The 26788-nt window shown below is 43.5% G+C and overlaps 1 protein-coding gene across 2 annotated transcripts in view; it reads left to right on the plus strand.

Annotated features, from left to right (window-relative positions):
* The first annotated feature begins 8360 nt into the window (after positions 1-8360).
* LOC102943247 (protein FRA10AC1) overlaps positions 8361-26788 on the plus strand; it is a 53956-nt gene continuing 35528 nt past the window's right edge. The window contains exons 1-7 of one of the 2 annotated variants that reach the window (XM_007053001.4): positions 8361-9036; positions 15305-15381; positions 16852-16947; positions 17026-17071; positions 21053-21129; positions 22142-22225; positions 22744-22828. In XM_007053001.4, the coding sequence (XP_007053063.1) occupies positions 9004-9036; positions 15305-15381; positions 16852-16947; positions 17026-17071; positions 21053-21129; positions 22142-22225; positions 22744-22828 (498 nt within the window). In that variant the 5' untranslated portion in view covers positions 8361-9003. The remainder of the gene's footprint in view (positions 9037-15304; positions 15382-16851; positions 16948-17025; positions 17072-21052; positions 21130-22141; positions 22226-22743; positions 22829-26788) is intronic. The other variant, XM_043550729.1, reaches the window with a different exon arrangement.

The following is a 26788-nucleotide window of genomic DNA, read 5'->3' on the forward strand; positions in this document are numbered from 1 at the left end:
CTACTGGTTATTTTTTTAGGAAAGTTTAGCAATGAGGACATTTCTTTTTTACATATCTGCACTGATAGAAGTATCTTATTTTTAGATGGCAAAGAAACAAACAAGTTATTTAAATATATAGGGCAACATACTACTTTGACCTCCTCAATATGTACATGCAAATCCCTTGATACCAGTGGGAGTTCTTTCACTGACTGAGGACAGTACATAGGCCAAATAAAATAGAATTTTTTATCTAATTCTTTTCATACCCAAGGAATCTCAGAGGCTTTGCAATTACATTCAGTACTGGAAGAAAACTGACTGTGTACAGAAATGCAGCAACTACTAAACTCTTAGCAATACTCAAACAGTGTCATGCATATTAAACCTGTTTTACTGATAGTGGGAATATTCCTGTGATATAGTTATTTCCCTCTATTCTTTCTGAAACTAACAATGCAATAGTTATTTCTGGTCAGTCTTCAAAAACTGGTGTATACATTTATTTAACAAACATAATTGAGAATTCTATGCAGAATTTCTCAAGGATTTGAAAAATGAAACCAAGAGGAGTCATTTAGTACCTGAATGTTTTTAAATAACATCTGTATTAGATTTCTGAATACAGCGGTACTCTGTTACACCATTCCTGGGCTTGGGGCAGGAATTAAGGGAGGATGAAAGTGGTTTTAAGTCACCTTTGTTCTTTCTGTATTTTGGAGAAGCCAGTGCACCCTGGCCATAACTACATATACCAGGAGCAGAGACCAGGGCCAGCATCAAGTCATTATGCATCTCTATACCAGTTGGAGAAGTTCCCTGTGTAGGGATATTCCCTATTTCTATCCCTTTTAAGGCTTCTTAATGCTCCAGTATAGGGGCCTCAGTGTAAAAGCCTATCAAGCCCTAAGTACTTTCAAGCAACATCAGAGTATAAGAAAGCATGCTCTTTTAGAATGTAGTTTCTAGATGTTATTTTCAGAAGAACTGTTTATTATAATAAATTTCTAAGAGTGTCCCCATCAAAAACAGTGCCTGAAATCTTCTCTGCAGAATTTCACTTGCTGTAAGAACTTCACCTTGCTTATATGCAGTCTTTTATGGACACAGCACAATGAAGAGAGATTCAAGAACTGTAAATCTTCTCTACCTTCCCCCACTTTCCTCCAAAGTGCATAATCAGTGGTGTTGGCCCAGTTTCCAGAATCATGTCAGGATTCATTCTTACGAAAACAGACTGGTGTTTCCTTAAGAGTTGAACCACAAAAAGAAGACAACTGCTATTACTGCATAGTATGTATACATTATTTATTTTGAAACATTTACATTATTAATTAGGATAGTGTCATTTTTGCAAAAGATAGTCACTGCCCTTTAATGGGAATGGGCCACGTTTGATAGGATTTCAGTGGAATATTTCACACAGAAATGAAGGTAGAATTTGCCCCATAGTCTCTCTCCTTGGGGCATATGAACATTACCCTCCTATCTTTTCAGAATTATATTATACAATGAGTGACAGAGCAACCAGATCGGTAGGAGAAAATCCATTCCATGTTTTTTAAAAATTAAATTCATAAGCTAGGAGAGGGAGGGAAGTCCATTAGAGTTCCTACTAAGGTTGGATGCTATTCCTGGCACACACTGTAGCATTCAGCTGTAATTTATGTTCATTTATCTTTAAATAAAGATGAGGGAACTATTTTTCCTGATAATGAAAGTAATTTGTGTTAGGTAAAATATATTTGTTTGGAAACTCCAGGAATTAGTATCTCGGTTAGAAATGCAGCCCTATTCCAGGAGAAAGCTTCTGTGAGGCAAAACTCCCAGAAGATCTGTGGAGCTCCCTGAGTGCACAACAACAGAGGTTGATGCTGATTCTGGGAAGGATAGGGTGTGCTTTAACTTCAGCAGTAGTCACATCATGGTGGTTGAGAAATTATGTGGCCTCCTTTCCGGGAAGAGTCACAGCCTCCATCACACCTAATTGTTGTATATGATTTCCTAATGCTGGCCTTTCCTCCTTATTTCTAACTGCAAAAATTCATTAAAGAGAAACACCTAAAATACTTTATATATACATATATTATATTACTTTTTCATGTAAGCAATTACTGTAGTTTGCTCATGGCTGTTATGTGATTGTGAATCAGGCCTTGTCTACACTGGCAAGTTTCTGTGCAGTAAAGCAGCAGTAAAGTGGTGTAACTCCCAAGGTGTACACACTGCCAAGCCACTTAGTGCACAGAAACTGCACAGTTGCAGCGCTGTAAAAAAACAACCAGTGCCGTACAGCTTTCTGCGCCGGGGCTACAGTGCCACGGTGCCAGTGTAGACACTCTGGTCAACTACAGCACTGCAACTGACCTCCGAGAGGTGTCCCACAATGCCTGTTCTCACCTCTCTGGTCATTGGTTTGAACTCTACTGCCCTGCCCTCAGGTGACCAACCGTGAGCCCTACCCTTAAAGTCCTTAGAAATTTTGGAAGTCCCCTTCCTGTTTGCTCAGCGATGTGTACAGTCGTCTCAGCACATCTTTCCCGGTGACCATGTCAGCTCCACGCACCAGGTGATCTCCCGCTTGGAGCAAGGCCAAGCTGTTGGACCTCATCAGTATTTGGGGAGAGGAGGCTGTCCACTCCCAGCTGCGCTCCAGCTGTAGGAATTACGATGCCTACAGACAGATTTCATGATGCATGACAGAAAGGGGTCGTGACCGGGACACACTGCAGTGCAGGGTCAAAGTGAAGGAGCTGCGGAACGCCAACCACAAGGCGCGGGAGGCAAACCATCGCTCTGGTGCTGCGCCCATGAGCTGATGGTTCTACAAAGAGCTAGACGCGATACTCAGTGGCGACCCCACCTCCACTGCGAAGGCCACTGTGGATACTTCGGTGGCTTGCCTGCCAGTCGAGAGTGGACCGAGCCAGGAGGAGGAAATCTTGGACGAGGAAGTGGAGGGGGAGGGGGACCCAGAGGCAGAGGATGACTCGGAGGTCAGAGGTGCATGCGGCCAGGAGCTCTTCTCTACCCCGGAAGAGGCTAGCCAGTCACAGGTGTCAGAGCTTGGCGAAGCGCAAACAGGAGAGAAGGCCCCTGGCTTTGATTTTGGGAATCGCTGAAGTGAGTTGTTGGGGGCAGGACGGTTGCAGGAAGCAGGCTTGTGTCTCTGTGATGCGTGTACCACCACATGTTTAGTCTGAGCAGCAGAACAGGGTGTTGGTTTGACTCCCTCACTTCATGGGAATCTGCCTCAGAGATCTTCAGGAAACTCTCATGGAGATACTGGGCAATCTGCTGCCTCAGGTTCTTTGGCAGAGCTGCTTTGTTTCTTGCCCCATTAAGGGTGACTTTTCAATGCCACTTTGCCATCACTGGGATGGGGGAAGGAGGGGGACCATTGCTGCACACAGGCGAGCCACAAGGGCCAGGGCAGAAGCTGCAGTCTTGGAGAAGACCCTCCGTTGATTCCCTGCTCACCCTCAGCAGTGAGATATCTTCCATAATGAACACAGCCTGTGGAAAATGTGGGGACAGAAATGATTATAAGGTCACCTCTACAGTGCAGCCTCCCCAAGAACTACGTGCCCAGTGTACAGTACGGTCCTGGAACACTGATTTCCCCTGTGGTTAGTGTGGCTCATGTGTGCATGCCTGGGGTCAGCCAGTTAATGACAAGTATGTGAACGGTAGCTGTGTTTTAAATCACTGAATCAGTGGTCTGTTTAAATACTGCTTCTGTAAAATGTTGCATTTTGGCTTCACAGATATGACCTTGGGAGCCCAGCCTCCCTCTTTGTTATCGCCAGCTGAACGGCTGCACAGAATTAGAAAGCGGCCATGAAGAACTAAAGAGGACTTTCTGCATGATGTCATGATGCACTCCGTGGCCAAAAAAACAAGAATTGAAGGAGTAGCGGGACAGTGAGAAGAGGGATTGAAAGGAGAACACAGTGCACCAGAATGAAGCTACAGAGTGGCTCTTAAAGGTTACAGAGCACCAAGCGGACACACTCCAGGCACTATGAGCACTTGTTCCGTGCCCGCCCTCCCTTGCAGTCGCTGTCACAAAACTCTTTCCCGTGCACCCCCCAGACACCACTAACACACTCTTATCAACCTCCTGGCTCCAGTCTGTACCTGCTATGTTCCACTCCTGCCTCGTCACAGTCCAGCCCTGTGGACTCTCAGTACCTGCTGCACTCAACACCTGTCCGTCTGCAATTTAGCCCTGCTGAAGTACAGTACCCACTGCACTGTACTCCAAAGGACAAGGTTGCATATGATACCTGGACATACACAAATCTTTAACCATCCCAGGACCCCACCTCCTCCTGGGACCCTTCCAATCCCTTCCCCTATCCCCCACAGTGCTGATGTGGTTTTTTGTTTGTCTCTCTCCTTTGGTTGGTGTTTTTTAATAAAAGAATTGTTTTGGTTTGAAAGCACTCTTTATTCCATTAATTGAAGCAAACAGACCTGCAAAGCAACAGGTAATTTTCTTAAACGTTCACAGTGCATCGTCTGCACCAATCACAACCACCTCCTAGCTTTACAAGCACTGCACTCCCGAGCATAACACCAAATATTAGTGGCTTTCAGCTTCAAATTGCTGCCTCAAGGCATTCCTGATCCTTATGGCCCCACACTGCACCCCTCTAATAGCCCGGGTCTCTGGCTGTTCAAATTCAGCCTCCAGGTGCTGAGCCTCAGTCTAGCCCTGAGTGAAGCTTTCACTCTTCCCTTCACATATATTATGTAGTGTACAGCATGTGGCTATAAGCATAGGAATATTGTCATTGGCCAGGTCCAGCCTCCCATATAGGCAGCGCCAGTGGGCCTTTAAATGGCAAAAAGCACTCTCAACAGTCATTCTGAACTTGCTCAGCCTGTTGTTGAACTGCTCCTTGCTGCTGTCAAGGTTCCCCATGTATGGCTTCATAAGCCACAGCATTAAGGTGTAGGCAGGGTCTCCCAGGATCATAATGGGCATTTCAACTTCCCCTACGGTGATCTTCTGGTCTGGGAAGAAAGTCCCTGCTTGCAGCTTCCTGAACAGGCCAGTGTTCTGAAAGATGCATGTATCATGCACCTTTCCAGACCAGCCTGCGTTAATGTCCGTGAAACGCCCACGGTGATCCACAAGCACCTGGAGAACCATAGAAAAATACCCCTTCCGATTAATGTACTCAGGGGCTAGGTGGTCTGGTGCCAGAATTGGAATATGCGTGCCATCTATCACCTTCCCTCCCCCCTGCAGTTAAGGAAGCCCATTTGTGCAAAGCCATCCACAATGTCATGCACTTTACCCAGAGTCACGGTCTTTTGGAGCAGGATACGATTAATGGCCCTGCACACTTCCATCAACACGAGTCCAACAGTTGACTTACCCACTCCAAAATGATTAGTGACCGATTGGTAGCAGTCTGGAGTAGCCAGCTTCCATAGTGCAATCACCACGCGCTTCTCCGACAGGGCAGCTCTCATTCTTGTGTCCTTGTGCTGCTGGGCTGGGGCGAGCTAATCACACAGTTCTATGAATGTGGCTTTCCTCATCCGAAAGTTCTGCAGCCACTACTTGTCATCCCAGACATGCATGACAATGTGATCCCACCACTCAGTGCTTGTTTCCCGAGCCCAAATGCAGCGTTCCACTGCGGTCAGCACCTCCATGAATGCCACAAGCAATCTCGTGTCATAGCTACTATGCATGGCGAGATCAATGTTGAACTCCTCTTGGCTTTGTAGTTTAAGGAGTAACTCCACTGCCATTCGTGACATGTTAGAGAGAACGAGCAGCATATTGGTCAACAGTGCGGGATCCGTTCCTGCAGACCGAAGAGGCAGAGCGCACAGTACACAAACGGCTGAAAGATGGCGCCAAATGCGGACGGAAGCACAGGGATTGCTGGGATATGAAGCAATGCATCACGGGGCATTGGGACAGGACCCAGGATGCCCCACAGCCCCCTCCGTCTTCCCACAACTCTTACAGACAGAAAAGGAAGAGATGCTCTGTGGGATAGCTGCCTAGAGTGTACTGCTCTGAATGTCAACGCAAGTGCCGCAAGCGTGAACATGCTATTGCGCAGGCAGCTGACCATGTGAACACACAACAGCGGTTTCCCTTCAGCGCTTTCTGAGAGGTAATGTAACTGTGATGTAACTCTACCAGAGTAGACGTACCCTTAGATTTGGAGATCTATGCAATTGTGAATGGGGAGAGAAACGGAGCCATTGTCTCAAAATGTGATCACATCAACTAAAAGTTTGACAGCCTCCGTCCTAGGCTGATAGCTTCTCTTCCCTATACCATCTCCCCATCCCTCTCCAAAGACAGACTGAGGGGAGTATCCCAACCATCACTTTCTAGCTACTGCCTGGGGACTTTCTTCAACAGCAAATATTCTTGTTTTTGTTGTTAATGGCTCAGGGTCAATCCAAGACTGATTGTCCTCCCCTCTTGGGGTCACTGAGGGAAATTATTCCCATGGGCAGAGTTTACACCCCCCAAAATGGAGATTGCAGGCAGGCAGCCTAAGTGTGCAATGTAATGAGTTCTGCACAGGAGATAGGAGACTTCTCCCAGCTTGGGCCCCTGAGACAGGGAGTTGGAATTTTGTTTATAAACAGAGTGATTAAGATAAGAAAGGCCTGTTAGGATGTCTCCTTAAGTTAAATGATCTTTTCCAAGTTGGTGAACTGCAAAAAGTCAGTAGCCTAAATGACAGAAAATAATTGTAGATTTTTCTACAATTGTTTCAATTGTTGGATTCAAGAGGCAGTAACAAAGTTACTCATATCTTTCTTTGAGAAGATGATGGATTTTTTAGAGAAAGGAAATGTGGTAGAGGTAATCTACCTGGATGTCAGTAAGGCATTCGATATAGTTTCCCATGAGAAATTATTAGTTAAATTGAAGATAAATATGAGAACTGAACGGTGGATAAGGAACTGGTTGAAGGGGAGACTACAATGGGTCATACTGAAAGGTGAACTGTCAGATTAGACGGAGATTACTAGTGGAGTTCCTCAGGGATCAGTTTTAGGACCAATCTTATTTAACTTTTTTATTACTGACCTTGGCACAAAAAGTGGGAGTGTGCTAATAACATTTGCAGATGACACAAAGTTGGGAGGTATTGCCAATATGGAGGAGGATCAGAATATCATACAAAAACATCTGGATGACCTTGTTTATAAACAGCTTGATAAGTTTATGGAGGAGATGGTATGACAGGACTGTCTACAATGGTGTGTGGCCCACTGGTAACTGCCTGTAGCAAAAATCCCCAACAGCTGGAGATGGGCCACTGGATGAGGAGGGCTCTGAGTTACCACAGAGAATTCTTTCCTGGGTATCTTTCTGGTGGATCTTGCCCATAGGCTCAGGGTCTAACTGATCACCGTATTAGAGGTGGGGAAGGAATTTTCCTCTGGTCAGATTGGCAGAGACCCTGGTGGTTTTTTGCTTCATCTGCAGCCTGGGGAATGAGTCACTTGTAGGTTTAAACTAGTGTAAATGGTGGACTTTCTGTAACTTGAAGTCTTTAACCCATGATTTGAGGATTCTGGAAACTCAGCAAGAGGTTAGGGATCTATTACAGGAGTGAGTAGGTGCCATTCTGTGGCCTGCAAGGTGCAGGAAGTCAGACTAGATGATCACAATGGTCCCTTCTGACTTTAGTAAGAGTATCTCTGAGAGAGAATATATATTACAATTTTAAACCTAACCAGTGTCCCTTAAGTGACTTGCCATAAGATGTCAGAACATGTTAGTATTAGAGCTGCATCGGTGTAATATTTATTTTTCTTTCTTGATATAGGAATTAGATAGTGCTCCTGTCAGATAATTTCTAAGTTTTTTTTGTGTGTGTGTGTGCGCGCGCGCACAGATAAGACAGCCCCTGGAATCACGGTTAAAGTTGCCCCCCCCCATCTGAAATGGTGTCCCTTTGGGCTGGCACAGAATTTGTCCTTCCCCCCATGCACGGCCACATTGGCTTGACTGGAGCTTCCCCCATAGAAGTCAAAGTATGCCTATCGTTATTCCACCCCCTTTGCCATCTCTCCCCTACTGGCATGATAAAGCCCTAGGGGAATTCCTAGAGTAAAGTCCCTGAGATGGTGCTGTAGTGAGAAGGAAGGGAACCTTCTTGACTTTGCACTTTTCTTTTAACTCAATATCTTGGCATATTCCTGGCGCTCAGTTTTCTTTTTTACTGTCTTCAGTATGGTAAACTTTCTCCAGACTAGGCGGGCGGGATAGTGTTGCAGAGCGAGTGTCTACCAGAGCCTTCTGCAACCTGTGCGGCCAAGAAGGCGGCAGCTGTGTTAGGAACCTAAAAAGCTCATCAGGCCAAGGGGCTGGAGGAGTCACTTCACACAAGGCACGCAGCACTCGAACCCAGCACACTAGCAAAGCCCTACCGCAGCTGTGCATTTCGGCGGTGGATACAGCTCTGCTGATCGCAGGCTAAGCGGGAAGAGCCAGGCGGCAGCATAGGGAGGGACAGGGGATGCCGGAGCACGCTCAGTATAGCTCCCGGGTGCAGAGGAGGTTTTATTTAACCTCCCCCACCCCAGCCTTAGCTCGCTCTGCTCCCAGCCCTGGTCAATTGCGTGCCTCGGGGCCCGCTCTGTGTTCGAATCCCGCCCATCCACCTGCCCGCTGCGCCAAGCCCCGCGTCCCCGAGGAGGGCCCGCGCAGCAGGGGTCTCCCCGGCGGCAAGCCTGTCTCCCCCGGTGTCTCCGTCCCTCCAGGCAGCCCCGCTCCAGGGCGGGAGCCCCGCCGGCCCGGCCGCGGCGCTCACTGCGTAAGGCCGCGTTGAGTGAGCCCGGCTCCCTCCTGCCCCGGCCCCGGTTTCCGGCCGAGCCTTTCACGCGGAGGGACGCCGCTGGGAGCCGGCAGTGCCTGCGCCTCTCGCCCGGTCGGGGCTGGAAGCGCCCAACCGGCGCCCGGTTCGCCTGCGGCAAGTGCTCCCCGGCCCTAGTCCCAGGGCGCTGACCGAGCCGGCAACCATGGTGCCGGCCCAGCTGCTGCTGTCTCAGGCCGTGAGTAACAGCCGCGGCGCTCCCCGGGGAGGGGAGAGCGGGGCCCGGGGCAGCCACTGGGCAGCAAGGAGACGCGCCCCCCCACCCCCCCCGTTCTCCAGGGGAAGGGGCGTTCAGGGGCGAGGGAGAGGCCCCTCACTAGGCGGGGTGGGGGCGCTTTTCTCCTGGACTGCCGTGGTCCTCCTCGGTACTCCCGTTCCCCTCTGTCCGCTTCTGACGCTGCCTGTGGAAGGCAGAGGCGCCGCCGTATTTTTTGAAGCATGAACATTTGTTTTGTCAGTGAATCCTGACCAGTATCTTTGGCAAATTTTCAGTGAGATTTTTTCTTTGGTGCCCTACAAACCTCTGGTCTCTTGATCTTCTTAATTACCTTTATATTCTTGCTTTTGCCTTTATCATTTGAGAACTGTACTTATTAAACCGTTTTGACTCTTTATTTTGCTAACGTCTTTACTCTTTGCCCATTCCACCAATGTGCCTTCACCCCAGTGTAGATGGCTGCCCTTCTCTTCTCCAGTGACTGCTCTGTTCTGTTGAGGTTGCTCCTGTGGGTGCTATTGCTAATAGCGATTTGTATCTAAGATCCATACACCAGCCTGTTAACTGAATCAAAAAGTAGGGCTGATTTAAATGTTTATGGTTTAAATTGGCAACCAAACATAATTGGAGTCACTTGTTTTAATTTTGCTGTTTCAGTGTTTTGTTTCTTTTCTAAAAAAAGTTAATTCTCTTTAGTACGAAAAGCTGCATGTTGGTCAATAAATTAGATGACTTTCAGGTTCTTATATTTTTTTCCCAAAATGGGAAAATGATTTACTAGACCTTAATTATTCGTTGAGACATACTGCACTATGTTTCTGAGCGAATTAAACTCAGGGCTTGTGTACACTGGCAATTTACAGCACTGCAAGTTTCTCGCTCAAGGGTGTGAAAAAACACCCCCCTGAGAGCAGCAAATTTCAGTGCTGTAAAGTGCCAGTGTAGACAGTGCATCAGTGCTGGGAACTACACCCTTGTGGAGGCCTGGGGTGTGAGAGGGGCTCAGGGCTGGGGCAGAGGGTTTGGGTGCTGGGGTGAAGGCTGTTGGATGGGGCTGGGAATGAGGGGTTCAGGCTGTGGGAAGGGGCTGGGGGTTGGGGTGCAGGAGGAGGTCAGGGCTCTGGGCTGGGCGTGCAGGCTGGTGGTGCAGGATGGGGCCTGGGATGAGGGGTTAGGGGCAAGAGAGGGCTCTGGGTTGGGATGTGGGAGGGGGTCAGGGCTCTGGGCTGGGGTTGCGGTTGCAGGCTCTGGGGTGAGGCCAGGATGAGGGGCTTGGGGTGCAGGAGGGGGGCTCTGGGTTTGGGGGGGCTCAGGGCAGGGGGTTGGGGTGCGGGAGGGGGTCCAGACTCTGGGCTGGGGGTGCGGGCTCTGGGGTGGGGCTGGGGATGAGGGGCTTGGGGTGCAGGAAGGGGCTCTGGGTTTGAGGGGGGCTCAGGGCTGGGGCAGGGGTTTGCGGTGCGGGCTTACCTCCGGCGACTCCCGGTTAGTGGTGCAGCCGGGGTGCAGAGGCAGGCTTCCCTTCTCTCCTGGCACCACTGAGTGTGCTGCGCCCTGGAAGCAGCCAGCAGCAGGTCTGGCTCCTAGACAGAGGCGCTCAGCTCTCACCCGCAGGCACCGCCCCGCCCCCAGCAGGTCAATGGGAGCGCAGAGCCGGTGCTTGGGCAGGGGCAGTGCAGGGAGCCCCGTGGCCCGCCCGCCTAGGAGCCGGATCTGCTGCTGCCGCTTCCAGGGCACAGCGCGGTATCAGAACAGGTAGGGGCTAACCTGCCTTAGCCGGGAAGCACTGCCGACAGGACTTTTAACAGCCCGGTCGGCGGTGCTGACCAGAGCCGCCGTGATGCAGTGCCTTACATTCCGCGACCCAGTACTGCGTCGTGACCCACAGTTTGAAAACCACTGGTCTAGATACTCAAACCTCAGTGGTTCAGGAGTAAAACTAGCAATCAACATTACCCAAAAGAGCCACAGTAGTGTGAATTTTAATTTTCATTTACTATAGTACTATATATTCAATCATATAGTGTTTTAATATCATATGCTTCAAAGAGGTGCAGGAAACATATCAAAGAGCTACTTAGGGCTTGAGTGCCTCAGTCTGAGTATCACTGGTTTAGAGCATTGTGGGGTTGTGCTGGGAGGATTTATTGCACCATTGCAGCTTCTGTGCCAGCACACGCTGGCTACTCTGACACTGCAATAGTCTAGAGTTGCACCTGTTGTCTTTTATGTTTTTTTTTTTTTTTTTTTTTTTGCTGTTTAGTTTCTTGGGGAGTTTCCTGAAAAATAGAGGACAGAATTAATAATGGCTAATTAGGAAATACATATATGCGGGTGCACCTTCCCAATATATGTACTGTACTTGGTGTTGCTACAACTCTTCACATAATGCCTCAGCTCCTACACTTCTGAAATGTAGAAAAGAGAATACAAGAACTGGGTTTTTAGTTAATGGATGAATAGCAAGGTGATCCCCTCCGCACTCTGTATTGCTAATTAAATCCACTTATCTCTCCACAGTGCTCCAGGAAGTACCCACTTATCACCTCTCTGTTTTTCCTCAAGAAGTGATAGGTCCTCTTTGGACTCCATAGTATTGTGTGTGGGATGGGAAGCAGGGGAATGTACTGAGTTGCATGGAGAATCCTGGAGGGATGTTATTGCTCCAGACCAGTCTTGTCTCTGTCTTCGAGGAGGCACGAGAGAGAGAGAAACTGTAGTTTCAAACGAAGAACAGGAAGGAAAACAAAACTCCAACAACCCAATAATAAAATTAAAGTTAAAAAAAACAAACTTTTTTTTTAATTTCCTTGAACATTGCTACACAAAGACAGTGGTATTCAGCATAATATATATTTGGTCCACAAGCTTGCAAGCAGCCTGGCAGAAGATGCTATTGTCTCTCCAGAATGATATTTGCAGGTGTCAGGGTGTAGCCATTCTAGGTGCACCATTGTAACATTCACCTGGTATTTTTGGTAGTCAGAAATGCGATTTTCCAACTGCCAGTAGTTAGGTCACTGTGACTGTTTTTTTCTGATACTGACCGAGACACAGTTACCTGTACCATTGAACTTCAGATTGGGTTACTGCAATGTACTCTATGTGAGGCTACTCTTCCAAGGTGACTTGGAAGCTACATCTAGTGCAGGATGTGGCTTTCTGTTTGTTTGTGGGTTCTGCTGCTATCGTTACTGTTTGTTGGTATTATAGTAGCACTAGGGGCTAAGCATTGTGTTAGGCACTGCACAGAGTAATAGATAAACTCTGGAGCAGGGACTAGCAACGTAAATAGAAAAGACAGAGAGAATAGCAGAAGGGGCATAACTTACAGAGTAATTTGCAAATTATCATAACATTGTACCTGTTCTCTATAGTATGTGCTAGCTCCCAGTTTGCTTTTTAGTGCAATCAAGATAATAGAATCATAGAAGATTAGGGTTCGAAGAGACCTCAGAAGGTCATCTAGTCCAACCCCCTGCTCAAGGCAGGACCACCCCCAACTAAATCATCCTAGCCAGGGCTTTGTCAAGCCAGGCCTTAAAAACCTCTCAGGATGGAGATTCCACCACCTCCCTAGGTAACCCATTCCTGTGCTTCACCACCCTCCTAGTGAAATAGTTTTTCCTAATATCCAACCTAGACCTCCCCCACTGCAACTTGAGACCATTGCTCCTTGTTCTGTCATCTGTCACCACTGAGAACAGCTGAGCTCCATCCTTTTTGGAACCCCCCTTCAGATAGTTGAAGGCTGCTATCAAATCCCCCTCACTCTTCTGCAGACTAAATAAGCTCAGTTCCCTCAACCTCTCCTTATAAGTCATGTGCCCCAGCCCCCTAATCATTTTCATTGTCCTCCACTGGATACTCTACCATTTGTCCACATCCTTTCTGTAGTGGGGGGCCCAAAACTGGACGCAATACTCCAGATGTGGCCTCACCAGTGCCGAATAGAGGGGAATAATCACTTCCCTTGATCTGCTGGCAATGCTCCTACTAACGCAGCCCAATATGCTTTTAGCTTTCTTGGCAACAAGGGTACACTGTTGACACATATGCAGCTTCTCGTCCATTGTAATCCCCAGGTCCTTTTCTGCAGAACTGTCACTTAACCAGTCGGTCCCCAGCCTGTAGCAGTGCATGGGATTCTTCCGTTCTAAGGGCAGGACTCTGCACTTGTCCTTGTTGTACCTCATTAGATTTCTTTTGGCCCAATCCTCCAGTTTGTCTAGATCACTCTGGACCGTATTTCCTACCCTCCGTTGTATCTACCTACTTAGCAATTAGTGTCATCCGCGAACTTGTTGAGGGTGCAATCCATCCCATCATCCAGATCATTAATAAAGATGTTGAACCAAAACCAGCCCCAGGACCGACCTCCAGGGTACTCTGCTTGATACCAACTGCCAACTAGACATCTAGCCGTTGATCACTACCTGCTGAGCCCGACGATCTAGCCAGCCTTGTAGCTACCTTATAGTGCATTCATCCAATCCATACTCCTTTAACTTGCTGGCAAGAATACTGTGGGAGACCTTATCAAAAGCTTTGCTAAAGTCAAGGTATATCATGTCCACTGCTCTCCCCATATCCACAGAGCCATTTATTTCATCATAGAAGGCAGTCAGGTTGGTCAGGCATGACTTGCCCCGGTGAATCCATGTTGACTGTTCCTGATCACCTTCCTGTCCTACAAGTGCTTCAAAATGGATTCCTTGAGGACCTGTTCCATGATTTTTTCCAGGGACTGAGGTGAGGCTGACTGGTCTGTAGTTCCCCGGATTCTGTTTCTTCCCTTTTTTAAAGATGGGCACTATATTTGCCTTTTTCCAATAGTCAGGGACCTCCCCTGGTAGCCACGAGTTTTCAAAGATAATGGCCAATGGCTCTGCAATCACATCAGCCAACTCACTCAGCACCCTCTGATGCATTGCATCCGGCCCCATGGGATTGTGCATGTCCAGCTTTCCTAAATAGTCCTTAACCTGTTCTTTCACCACTGAGGACTGCTTACCTCCTCCCCATATTGTGCTGCCCAGTGCAGCAGTCTGGGAGCTGACCTTCTCTGTGAAGACCAAGGCAAAAAAAACATTGAGTAATTCAGCTTTTTCCACATCATCTGTCACTAGGTTGCCTCCCCCATTCAGTAAGGGTCCCACACTTTCCCTGACCACCACCTTGTTGCTAACATACCTGTAGAAACCCTTCTTGTTACCCTTCACATCCCCTGCTAGCTGCAACTCCACTTGTGCCTGATTACACCCCTGCATGCTCGAGAAATATTTTTATACTCCTCCCTAGTCTTCTGTCCAAGTTTCCAATTCTTGTGTTTAAGCTCACTGAAGATTTCACTGTTAAGCCATATTTGTTATTCTGTCTGCACATCAGGATGGTGTTGGTGTTGATTTTGATATATAAAACACTATATGGTTTGGTCCTGGCTACCTAAGAGATTGTCTGGGCAAAATTGCCACAATTGATGAAAAATAAGCATTCATAGCTTTGAGCGTTTGGAGTCTGGAAGAGCATTGTCTCTGACATTTGATTTTCCTGTAGGTTCAGTGGAATCCAAGTTGGTTAACCTTCAAGGCAGAGTGTTAGGATTACCTGTTTTCCTCAGGTTTTTGTCTGAGGATAATGGTTGTGGAAATGTAGGAATTTCTAGACTGACCCAATAGCCATCTAGTCCAGTATTGTGTCTTTGACAGTGGGCAGTACCAGTATGGTTCGTGCTCACTAACATGTTGTGTTCTTACTGCCCATGTAGACCCTGTTGGTGTGAACTAAAAGATACCCAGTTTGTGTTGATATAGTTACCTTTTAGCTCTCAAAATGGATCTAGTTTGCATTGATGAAGTCCTGAAATGGGAAACTATGTATCTTTTACTTTGCACTCTACAGTTTAGACTCTTGTAATCTGGATCTGTTGTGCCATGTAGACAAAGCCCTCAATCTGCAGCAAAGGAGATTTAGGTTAGATATTAGGAAAAACGTTCTAACTGTAAGGATAGTTAAACACTGGAATAGGCTTCCAAGGAAGATTGTGGAATCCCCATCGCTGGAGAACAGGTTAGACAAACACCTGTCAGGGATGATCTAACTATACTTTGTCCTAACTCACTGCATGGGGCTGGATTAGATGACCACTCGATGTCCCTGCCAGTCCTACGTTTCTAAGATTCTAATTTTATTGTGTTATGATAATTTTCCTTTATTTCTTAATTATTTCCAGGTACATGGCCGGGGAGGCTATGATTCTGATTTTAGTGATGATGAGAGTGGAGAGAAATCTGACCAAAGGAATAAAAGGTAATGCATTATAATACTGGCATTGTACATTACATTTCTTGTGTGCATATGACTTATAGCTATATATATAGAATACCCTCGTTTTTTAACTCTGACATAGTGAAGCTGTTTGTGAAAAATAAAAATATACGTTTGATTCTTATGCCACTGCCTCCTCAGGTTTGTCAGAGCATGTTGTCTCCAAGGAGCAACTGAGAAAGATCAGTTCTGCCACGTCCATCTGGTGTCTGTATGCCTCTAATATCTCACAGCTGAGTGCTTCATTTTTCCAAGCACTAGCATCAACGGCTGGGTTTTGGCTGCTCTGTTCAATTTCGTATCACTTTGTTACCACCCACCAGGACTTGTGGAGCTGCAAAGAGAGATCAAAAGAACCAAGGCCAGGTGGCAGCAGGCTTTGTAGGAATAAAACACCTACCTCATGGAAAGGAAACACTAACACTGCTCGATTATTATTTAATTTCTTCAAGTCTGTTCTCTCTGTTAAGCCTGGCTTCAAGAGACCAACAAATTGGGTCAGTTAACTTACACTTAGCCCTTGAGATGCTCATTTAAGCTCAGCCTTGTCAATTTCATTTAGCGATTCATACACTTTGTGACCCTGAATTTTGCTGTCTGACCATCTTCTTTTATTGGGGAAGTTTTTTCTGCTGTGGCACTGCGCTTCCCTGACAGTTCATCCACAGCACTACAGATTTGTTCTGAATTGATTCAGGAATTATTTTTTTGTTCCAGGATCTGTTTGTGACTCTTTTCCTTAATCTTCTGTCAGGCTCCATTCCAGTCAGATTTTCTGGGACCTTTTCTGAGAGCCTTGTATATTTTCTGTAGTGGAAGTAAGGGGAAATGTTTTGTAGTGTCTGACTCCATTTTGTATCTGACCTTGAAGGTGCTTTAACCATTAAATAAATTTAGGTGTTTTTTCTCTTTTTAGAATTTTTAGCTATCTTCTATTAAAATATTGACTCTTTTGTTCAGTTTTAATGTTTTTCCAAGTGCCTTAATTAATCATTCTTGTTGCTAGATGAAATATTAAACATTGGGAGCTGTTTCAAAGAAATCATCTTCTCTACCCTTTGTTCTGGCACGCAGCCAGAGCGACGTAAGTTACATTGACTTAAAGCAGTGTCCGCTCTGTGCTATGTCGGCGGGAGATGCTCTCCTGCCAACATAGCTTCCGCCTCTTGCGGAGGTGGAGTAATTATGCTGACGGGAGAGCACTGTCCTGTCAGCATAGCGTGTCTTCACCAGATATTCTACAGCAGCGCAGCTGAATTGGTGCAGCTGTGCCACTGCAGCATGGTAGTATAGTCTTGTCTTAACAAGAGGCAAACAATGCTAATCTGTACAACAACCTTTTCCTTATAACATTCAAGCTGCTGACTTCCCAAGCTGACTTTGATGTACTAGAACTTATTGTATATGAAAACTTTTTGAATAATTTATTCCTTACTTTTTCCCCATGCATAGGACAAGTAATGAAGATGCCCTACTCATAAAACCATTCCAGAAAGTAAAACAGGTCAAGGTGGCTGACAGACAAATTGCAGCAGAAGAATGGGATAGGTAATGGTCACTTCTATCGGAGATTTTTATGTTTAAACTGAACTTTTACTCAAGCAAAATTATTATTTCTGTTAACAGGGAAGAAGCAAGAAATAGGAGATTTCATTTGATAGCCATGGATGCTGTATCCTTTGATTATTTGTTTATATTGGTAAAAACACATTCTCAGCTTTTCAACTTTTCTTTCAGTTGGGGAGAAATGCTCCTGTCAGGGACACTTTCATGTGAGTCTCCTTGTTGCCTGGGGAATTTCCGTGCACCAGCAGAGACTGGGTATTGTTTCAGATCATCATCTGTCCACCACCGATAACTAGGTATTTCAGATCCACCTATGAAAGGGGTTTCCAAACTGTCCCTAATTGCAGTTAGTGTTTAAGTTGTAGCTGTGAGTTCCATATCTAAGACTCAATTACTACACATGTGGTGTTGGATCAAGGTACTTTGATTTTTAGCGCAAGCAGACCTTGCTGCTTCACAATTCTATCTGAGACTAGCATTATCTGAATAAACTTATTTGTGCTGGAAGGACAAGAACACAATAATTAATCCAAAAGACAGTTCAAGAAAGGATTATCCCAAGTAGTGTCCTCCACAGATGTGATACTGTACACCTGTTTAATATCACATTTTGTTTATTTTAGCTCTTTTATTTTGAATGGCATAATCAGGTTTGATTACTTTAATGCTTCAGTCCTAAACTACTGTCTTCATTAGCTACAAAATTTCCCTTTTAACATATTTTTCTTTGAAGTTTAGCATGAAAATAATTATTTTTACAGTGAAACTAACCAGTTATATAGTAGATAGGGGAAAGATCATATAACTCCTCTGTTGAACTTTCCATCAAGTCATCTTTACTATTGCCTAGCAGTTGCTCTTTGGAATTTAGCAGTAGGGGGATGTAGCATTTTGTGGCAGATTGCACTCATTTAATTGAATTGAAAGAATGTAATACACCTGACAGATTTGTGTGATTTATCTGCCATAAGTGATGTAAGCTATTTTATAGGCTGCCAATCCAGTTTGGTAAAAACATCCTCCAGGACATATCTGCAACCATCTTTATGTTTGGAGGATTGGTAATACTGTATGACCTTTATGTTAAGCACATATAGATTTGTTCAATGATCCTATGAAATAGTTATTTTGAAGGTACTGTAGTAATGCTGCTTCTGCTTGATATTGTGCTCATATTCCTCTCACTAGCACAGAGAAATCACTGTAACGGGGTTCCCGTGGTGCAGCCTGGATTGTGTAATCGCTGAGCCCTCTCTCCTACTAACCTGGGTTATCTGTCTCAGTGGCGAATATAGGGGTTCCAGGGTGCCACTCTGAGGTACAGAGTGTCATAATGACCAGAGACTTGCCGTATTGCATGATGAAATTCAAATAGCCCTGTGTAAATCTTAGCATTATTGTTTATTATCTATCTATCTAGTGTCTCAGTAGCCGAAGTGAATTAGTTTCCTGCCTGATATAGCCATGATTGTAAATTATTTGGAAACAGTAGAACTTGTATTTTTTTAGTTATATTGGGATTAATATGGGTATATTGTGTGGACTTGTGGCAATCCATATGTGGAGCATGCAAACATCTGGAGATGCCACGTTTCATTGCAATAGAGAGAAATTGTCATTTGTGCTACTTAACTCAGACTTACTCTTCAGCTCGTTCTTCATTTTTAAGAAACGCTTTTACTTTGTCAGGTCTATCACAAAAATCTTGAGTACATACAGTGCCACGAACCAAAGGCACATTTACAAGATGAAGATGTTCTGAGCTGAACTGTGTTAACCTCTTTCTTGTTCTGTATTGTTTAGATTGTAAATTCTTCGGGGCAGGGAATTTGTCTTATATTTTGTTTGTGCTGTGTAAGTTGATAGAGCTATAAATGTTTTATAATAATGTGATGTCCTGGCTAAAGGCCAGAAGGTTCATTGACCAAAAAAGGATAAAATCCAGTAGCTCTAGCTGAGTGAGCTATGCTTATGTAACAAAATCAGGTGTTCCTCCGAAGTTATTAACCCTGCTGTGTCACCTTTACATTATTTTTCCCGCACTCTTTCCACATAAAGTCATCTGCACGTGCCTAATGATCCTCAAGTTGTAAAAACAAGCAGTTGAAAAAGAAGCTGTGATTAAAGAGCCCGTAGTAGAATTCGTTAGCCATAGTGTTTCTGTTTTCATGGAACTTTGTATAAGTGCCGGATTTGGATAATTTCTCTACTGCTACCATCTTATTCTTTTCCTCCAGTTGTAAGGGCAAGTCAGTTGCCTACCATTATCAAAGTTGATAATGGTGACAAAGAAGCTGGAGTTCCTTGAAGTTAGTCAGCTTCATCATGATGTATACAGTCTGTAGCCTTGCTAAATAAAGGCACCTAACTGTATTCTTGAATTTAAGTCTTTAATTTTTGAAGCATAACTTTATGATTGACAGGTTTCAGAGTAGCAGCCGTGTTAGTCTGTATTTGGAAAAAGAAAAGGAGTACTTGTGGCACCTTAGACTAACAAATTTATTTGAGCATGAGCTTTCGTGAGCTACAGCTCACTTCATCGGATGCATTCAGTGGAAAATACAGTGGGGAGATTTATATACACAGAGAACATGAAACAATGGGTGTTACCTGATCACTCTCGTTACAGTGTGTATGGTAAGGTGAGCTATTACCAGCAGGAGAGGGGGGGGGGTCTTTTGTAGTGATAATCAAGGTGGGCCATTTCCAGCAGTTGACAAGAATGTCTGAGGAACAGTGGGGAGTGGGGGGCGGTGGGGGGGGATAAACATGGGGAAATAGTTTTACTTTGTGTAATGACCCATCCACTCCCAGTCTCTATTCAGCTTAAGTTAATTGTATCCAGTTTGCAAATTAATTCCAATTCAGCAGTCTCTCGTTGGAGTCTGTTTTTTGAAGTTTTTTTGTTGAAGTATTGCCACTTTTAGCTCTGTAATCGAGTGACCGGAGAGATTGAAGTGTTCTCTAACTGGTTTTTGAATGTTATAATTCTTGACTTCTGATTTGTGTCCATTTATTCTTTTACGTAGAGACTGTCCAGTTTGACCAATGTACATGGCAGAGGGGCATTGCTGGCACATGATGGCATATATCACATTGGTAGATGTGCAGGTGAACGAGCCTCTGATATTGTGGCTGATGTGATTAGGCCCTATGATGGTGTCACATTTGGAAACTTCTACCAGAAAATACATGTACAATATTTTATTCCATAAAATGATTTTAATGCAGGCAGTAGGTTGACAGAAATGAATTCTTATTGAACTCAATTTAACATGTGGCTTAAGAACATGCCAGAAAGATAATTTATTTCCAATTCTGTAGTTCCATAAATGTCTGAGAAATTTGTTATATATTTTAAGTTATTGTTTTACTGTTTTGTTTCCATTTGTGGAGGTGCTTATTTCTAGAATAACGTGATTGTTTATATGGTTTTGTTTTTGCTTGTTCACAAGCAAAACCGTATAAACAATCACATTATTCTAGAAACAAGCACCTCCACAAATGGAAATAAAACGTGTCAAATTACATCTGTAAGACAGAAATGTCCTAACAATCTCAATATAATTTCCTGTAACTTGGTATTGTGGTCCTAAACAAGTTATCTACTGAAGTTTGTTATTGCTTTTACACTGACACTGAAAAGTACATAAAAATGCCTCATTTCATTAGTAATTTTATATTTATATCAGGCAAAAATGATTCAGATATATTTTAAACCAAAGTTGGAGTATCATGGAACTCTAGTTTGAATTACAATAGAATACACAGTAAAGGCTGGATTAAAGATCTGTTGTACATCTTCAAATATACTAAAAAATATTATAAGGGTGTAGCATGTGGATAGGTTTTACAATTTAAATTCTGTCCTAAAATTCTTCTGTTGAGAATTAATTTATAATAAGAGTTCTTTAAACTTCCTTTCCATTAAAATTAATTTTGGTAATAGCTTCTTTAAATCCTTTATACTGTAGATACAATTTTGTACTAATCTTTTTATCTGAGGTAATGGTAGTGTGAAGCCAGATAAACCAGCCGTGGAGTGAGAGAACACTGAAAATAAATTCCTTAATTTTGCTTTATTCAGTATGCAAGACATAAAAAGTTTGTGAATGACTACATTTTATACTATGGTGGCAAAAAGGAGGACTTCCAACGTTCAGGGTAAGTACTGTTAGAGAACATACTTACCTGTTTTATAATACTGCTAAAATATATGCTGGGTAATTAATTCTGTGGCCAGAGATTTATTTGTGTATCGAAACATTAACCTTTTTGCTAAGATGTACCAACTATGGTAGTTGTAAATATCTGAATTAGATGTGGAGAATTGTTAGTTGTCTTGATTTAACTTTGTACAATTTGTATCTATACGTGAAAAGTTAGATGAAATTCAGATGGGAGTTTTTATTTTTGTGTTATGTAGATTAAAAGACAACACATGGAGGGTGTATCTAAAATAATCCAGTATTTGCTGAGTGTTCAACTCTCATTCCTAGAATGTCAAATGCTGCTCTGATAGTAGAAAATGACAATCTTGTACTCAGACTTCTGGGGTGCAGCACATAATGCTGAAATAACTGCTTGCAGGTAGTAAAATTGTTTGCCATTTGGAGTACAGGGCAATTTTTAAAGGATAATTATCAAATTTGCCAAAGTCACGAGAGGCTAGTTACTAGGGTTGAGGTTTCCTAAGAATTGCAGGCAGTTATTTACACGTTCTTCATTAATGTTAATGAAGATGTGTGGATAAATCCCCTGCACTGTTTTGGCAATCTGAACCCAGGAGACTTGTGAAGTTTGGAATATCAGTAAAAATCTGCCCAGGGAAGCTAAACCCTTGTTCTGAGCTGCAGATAATCCTCTTTTTATGTTTTAAACACAACTTTTCATATAGAATTAAATCTCACACAGTTTTAATAGTTATGAGTGACTTTAATGTTGGAAGCAAGCTCTTTTATTCTTTTAGGAAAAAAGTTAGTGAATAATACCTGTTCTCATGAACAATTGTTGCTTCTTAAAAGTATCTCCCAGTATGGCCAACTCAATAAATAATACAAGGAATTATAAAATACCACTGTTTGCCAAATGATGATCTGATTATTTTGTTTCTGGTGCTGTAAAATTTCATTTTAATACTAGATCTGCTTTTTAAGAAAAATGTACCCTTTCACAGAGCAAGTGACAAGACAGACCTTGATGTTGTAAGAGAAAACTATAGATTCCTGTGGAAAGAGGAAGACGCAGTGGACATGAATTGGTAACTTGGGCTATAAGAAGACATTATTTTTAGATCATTTTGTATTTTTCTTTTTCCTCATTCATTAAAAATTGCCATGCATATTTGTTCTTATTGCTTTGAACTCTTGATAAATTAAAAAAGGGTAGGAGATAAAGTAATACATCTGTGTCAAAATGAACTAATGACACAGAAATGAATAAACTATTGTTCATTCCTTAAGGTAACTAAACTACCATTCAAAAACCCAGAAGAGTACAACTTCAAAATTATGCTTTGTTTGTGCTTTAAATATATTTTTTAAAATATATAATTATTTTCAAGAGAAACTAAAACTGTTTCATGACAATTACTCTCATCAAGCTGTATATTTTCTTATTTTGTTTTACTTTTACCACTACAACTTTTATTCATTAGAGAAAACAAAGCTGCAATGCCCCTGTCCTGTTAATGACCTAACTATGTATTAGGGTTTGTTTTTTGACTTCACTCTATATTTTCCATATGCTTAATCAATAATGTTGTCTTTCTGGTTACAGGGAAAAGAGACTGGCAAAGAAATACTATGATAAATTATTCAAAGAGTATTGTATAGCAGATCTGACTAGATACAAAGAGAACAAGGTACATTTTTAAATTCATAAATCTCTTTGGTTGCAAAATAGGTTCTTTATTCTATATATTGATAGAGGGCACTGCATTAGGATCCAGTCCTGCAAACACTGCCTATACTAAATTCTGTGGGACTACTCATGATAAATGTCTGTAAGATTGGGCCCTAAATTTGTTCAGAATTAATTTTCTTAAGAAACTTAAGCAACAGAAAAATGCTTAAGATGCCTTCCCTGATTTTTTGGTTGATCTTTATCTCATCTTCCTACATTTATGCCACATTCCTCAAGCCCTTCCACCATCAGAAAATAATCTGTCTCCCTTGAACTCATTTATAGTTTTCTTTTGTTTTCTTTAATTATCATGCCCAGTACCTTATTCCATGTGTTTATTATACTTTGTGGGAAAACTTTTTTCTCCAGTTTGCTAATTTTCGTAACGTTTTTGAATCTTTGTCTGGTGTGAACAATATTTTTTTTCCATGCTTCACATATGACTTTTCTAAGTTCTGTTAGGTCACCTTGAATTCCCCTCTATTCTAAATGAGAATAAGTCCTGTTTCTTTAACTTTTCCTCATGATTATAAGCATTGGAAAATGTTTATCTTTTAGCATAGCTTTGACAGATTGTGTAATTTGTTTTCTCTTAAGCTATTTTATACACTTTCTTCAAACACGCTATTCTCATACTAAGTGCCTCGTCCAAATCTTTATCAACTGTTGGCTTATCCATGTCCACTTCTGGTACAGAGGGAGTCCTATACGGATTTTTCTTTTGGAATGTAAAACTGGCCCTTTAAGGCACAGTCAGCTCCACCCTACTACCTCTGCAGCTACAGATTGGTTTCAACTTTGTGCTGTCCTATTTGTTTTCCTCTGCACGTCCAGATATTGAGAATTTTATTGCCTTCTCTTTTCTGCTCTATTCTGCAGCCCCCAACTGCTGCAGACAGGCTCAGTGGAGCACTGGTTTCTTCATCTGATAGCCACCAGTTCTTCATGTGACTTTCCCCACAGAACTTTAGGTATCCTGCTAAACTTCTGCAGATGGATACTTTAGAGATGCACAACTTGCATTAGGTATCCCTGCCTACAACATTCTGTCTATGTCTGCCTTTAGAAGGTTTGCACCATAGAATTTCCTCCTCAATTCCCAAATCATATTGCTCCTCATTCCAACAAAAGACAGGCTCTTTCATATGTTACATAATCTGCTTATCACAAGAACTGGTCCATCAACAAAGAACAACCTTAGGGGTGGGATAGGGGTTAGTCCTAGTATTTTATGATGATCAAGAAGACTGAGTGTTTCATCCTATTCTGGCTCTATCCCTCAGAATTCCTCCATGTAATATATCAGATTCAAGGTGGAGATGACTTTCTGTGCTGCATGGATGAAGAGGGGGCTTATCTCCATGTGCCTATTCATTTGTTGCATCACAAGAAAAGTCCCTCATCTAATTGATTCTTCTACAGAATTGTGTGGAAATTCCTCAAGCAGTGTCTTGTCAAGAAGAACCTCTCATCTTGGAAACCACACTCAGTCCTTTTAGCCATTGGAATCATGATAGGTGGTAGTCTCAGGGCCCTACGTCATGTCAAAGCATTTGGTTGAAGATGGAAGCACAAAAAAATAACATCTTGAAGCTTCAGGCTGTGGGACTAGGCTTTCTATTGTTTCTTCCTTACATCATCATATTTGCAGTCCTGTTAGAAATAAACAATCAAGCTCCAAGAGTCTGTAGATTAACAGGGAAGGACCAGAAGCCCTTCTCTTTGTCATTAGATCATAAAGATTCTGTCCAAAGTGGAAAGAGCTCGCCTGTTGATATCAGATAGGTATATCCAGAACAGCCTTCATGTCCACATAGACTGACTGAGGCAGGAGACAGTTCTGGGCAAGAGGCAACTGAACAAGGTGGTGGTGCAGCAAGACTTTGTCAGATGTTGTCATGGCTGGGTTGTGGGCAGCCATACCTAGTGGTCAGAGCCAGGGTCCACGGTCGTGGGATGGGAGTCAAGAATCATTTTGGATCAGGATACCAGGAGATCAGAAGCACGAGACAAACTTGAGGGCAGAACCATGAATCTATAACCGGAGTCAGCCCAGGTTAGGATACCAGGGGCAGGAGATAAACTGGAGATCAGAACCATGGGTCGGGAGTCAGAATCGGGCTCGGTCAGGATACTGAAAGGTCAGAGGTAGGAGACAAACCAGATATTGGGACCACAAGTCAGATGCAAGAAGTCAAGTGGGTTGGGATGCCAGGAAGTCAAATCAGGGGAGCAGGAAGCACACAGTCCAGAGCAGGGTGGATCCCAGTTTTGTACAACAGGGATCCACTGCTGGGTTTAGATAAAAGTTGTGGATCAATCAGGACCCCTAGCAATCTGCCAATTAGGTTCCAGGACTTGAGTCCTCTCTTGGGATTCAGCCCTTGGAATTGTTAGCAGTTACTCGGTGGCAGGTTGCAGCTTACTAGCGCCTAAGAATCCTGTGGATCGGGGTTCAAGTCCTGCAGTCCCTAAGAGATGTAACTTCTTGCTTTCCACTTCAACCAACCAGACACGTCCCCCTCCCTGCCCCCCAGACAAACTCACGGTTTGCTCCAGACACTAGGATTCCTACAGCTGGAGGGGTGGGTGCTTTCTTTTTTGCATGGTCAGGACCTTGCATGTATGTCTTTCCTCCTCTACTCCTCCTGGGCATTGCCAGGAAGATCCAGAGGGACCAGACCAAAGTTATTTTCATAGCTGCCGCTAGGCCCAGAAGACCTTGGTTTACCAGCCTCTTTCACATATCTATCTGTGATTTCTGGCTCTTTCCTCAGCCCAAAGTTCTTTTCATCAGGGCCAGGTCCTATACCTGAACCTCACCAGTCTCTGCCTAGAAGCCTGCAGGCTGACAAGTGACTCTACAATCCTTTGATTATTGCTCTTATATAGTCAATTTCCTAATGCTGTCAGGAGAGCACTCTGCATTTAAGTGTTACTTTCTTTGGTGTTTGGCTAGGAATGTAACTCTTATTCAGACATTCTGTTCTGCCATCATAGTGTTTTTCTCAGATGGGAAAACACGGTGGGAGGATCTCAGAGGCCAGGCCCCAGCCTGAATCCAAATGTCTGCAATTTTTAGCCCTCGCAGCCCAAGCTCCACTTGCCCCAGTCAGTAGACCTTGGCTCTGAGACTCAGCACTGTGGGTTTTCTATTGTAGTGTAGATGGAGTTTCAGCTTCGTTCTTAAGGTTCTTTCAAGGCCATGTTTCAAGCCCCTGGGCCAGTTCTTCTTGTACTTCCTGGCTGTGAAGGTGCTTACTCTTGTCACCATTACTTCAGCCTGGAGTGCTACTACATTGTAAAGAATCTTACCTCTAGTTTTTCCATGAAAAGATTATCCTTAGACTCACCACATAATTTCTCTGTTTGTTCTTTCTGTGTTAATCAAAACATTTCCTTTCCTTCCTTGTCTGAAAGAGAGCACCATGCATCCATTAGACGTTGCCAGAGCCATTAATTATTAGATAGGACATCTACTTTTTGGACCGACTCCTTTTTATTTTATATTGCTTGTGGCTATAACAAAATGAGGTATTAAGGTTTCCAGGACTATGATTTCCCTTTGTGTTCAGACTGCAAAAAAAGATTAATATACTGCGTGCCACTTAGTGCTTTTCTTGGGGATAAGGGTCCATTGTACTTTGTTCCTATCTGTGGTCAGAGAATTAGCACTTCTTATTAGGAGATCTGCATAGCTGCTATTAGGGCCTCACTGAACTCCTTTACCAAATGCTATAAGGTCTGTTGATGCTGCCTTTGGTTTCTTGATTCTGTGAACCATCCCTCCTATCTAACAGACTAAATTCACTTCTTATTTTTCCATTGAGTTCATCTCTGTTGTTGGTGTTTCAGCTTATTCAGTATTATTTTTTAAAAAACACTCTTTACACACATTTGACTTGTTTTATTTACTGTC

This window comes from Chelonia mydas, chromosome 7, assembly GCF_015237465.2.
Source record: "Chelonia mydas isolate rCheMyd1 chromosome 7, rCheMyd1.pri.v2, whole genome shotgun sequence".
Lineage (NCBI taxonomy): Eukaryota > Metazoa > Chordata > Testudines > Cheloniidae > Chelonia > Chelonia mydas.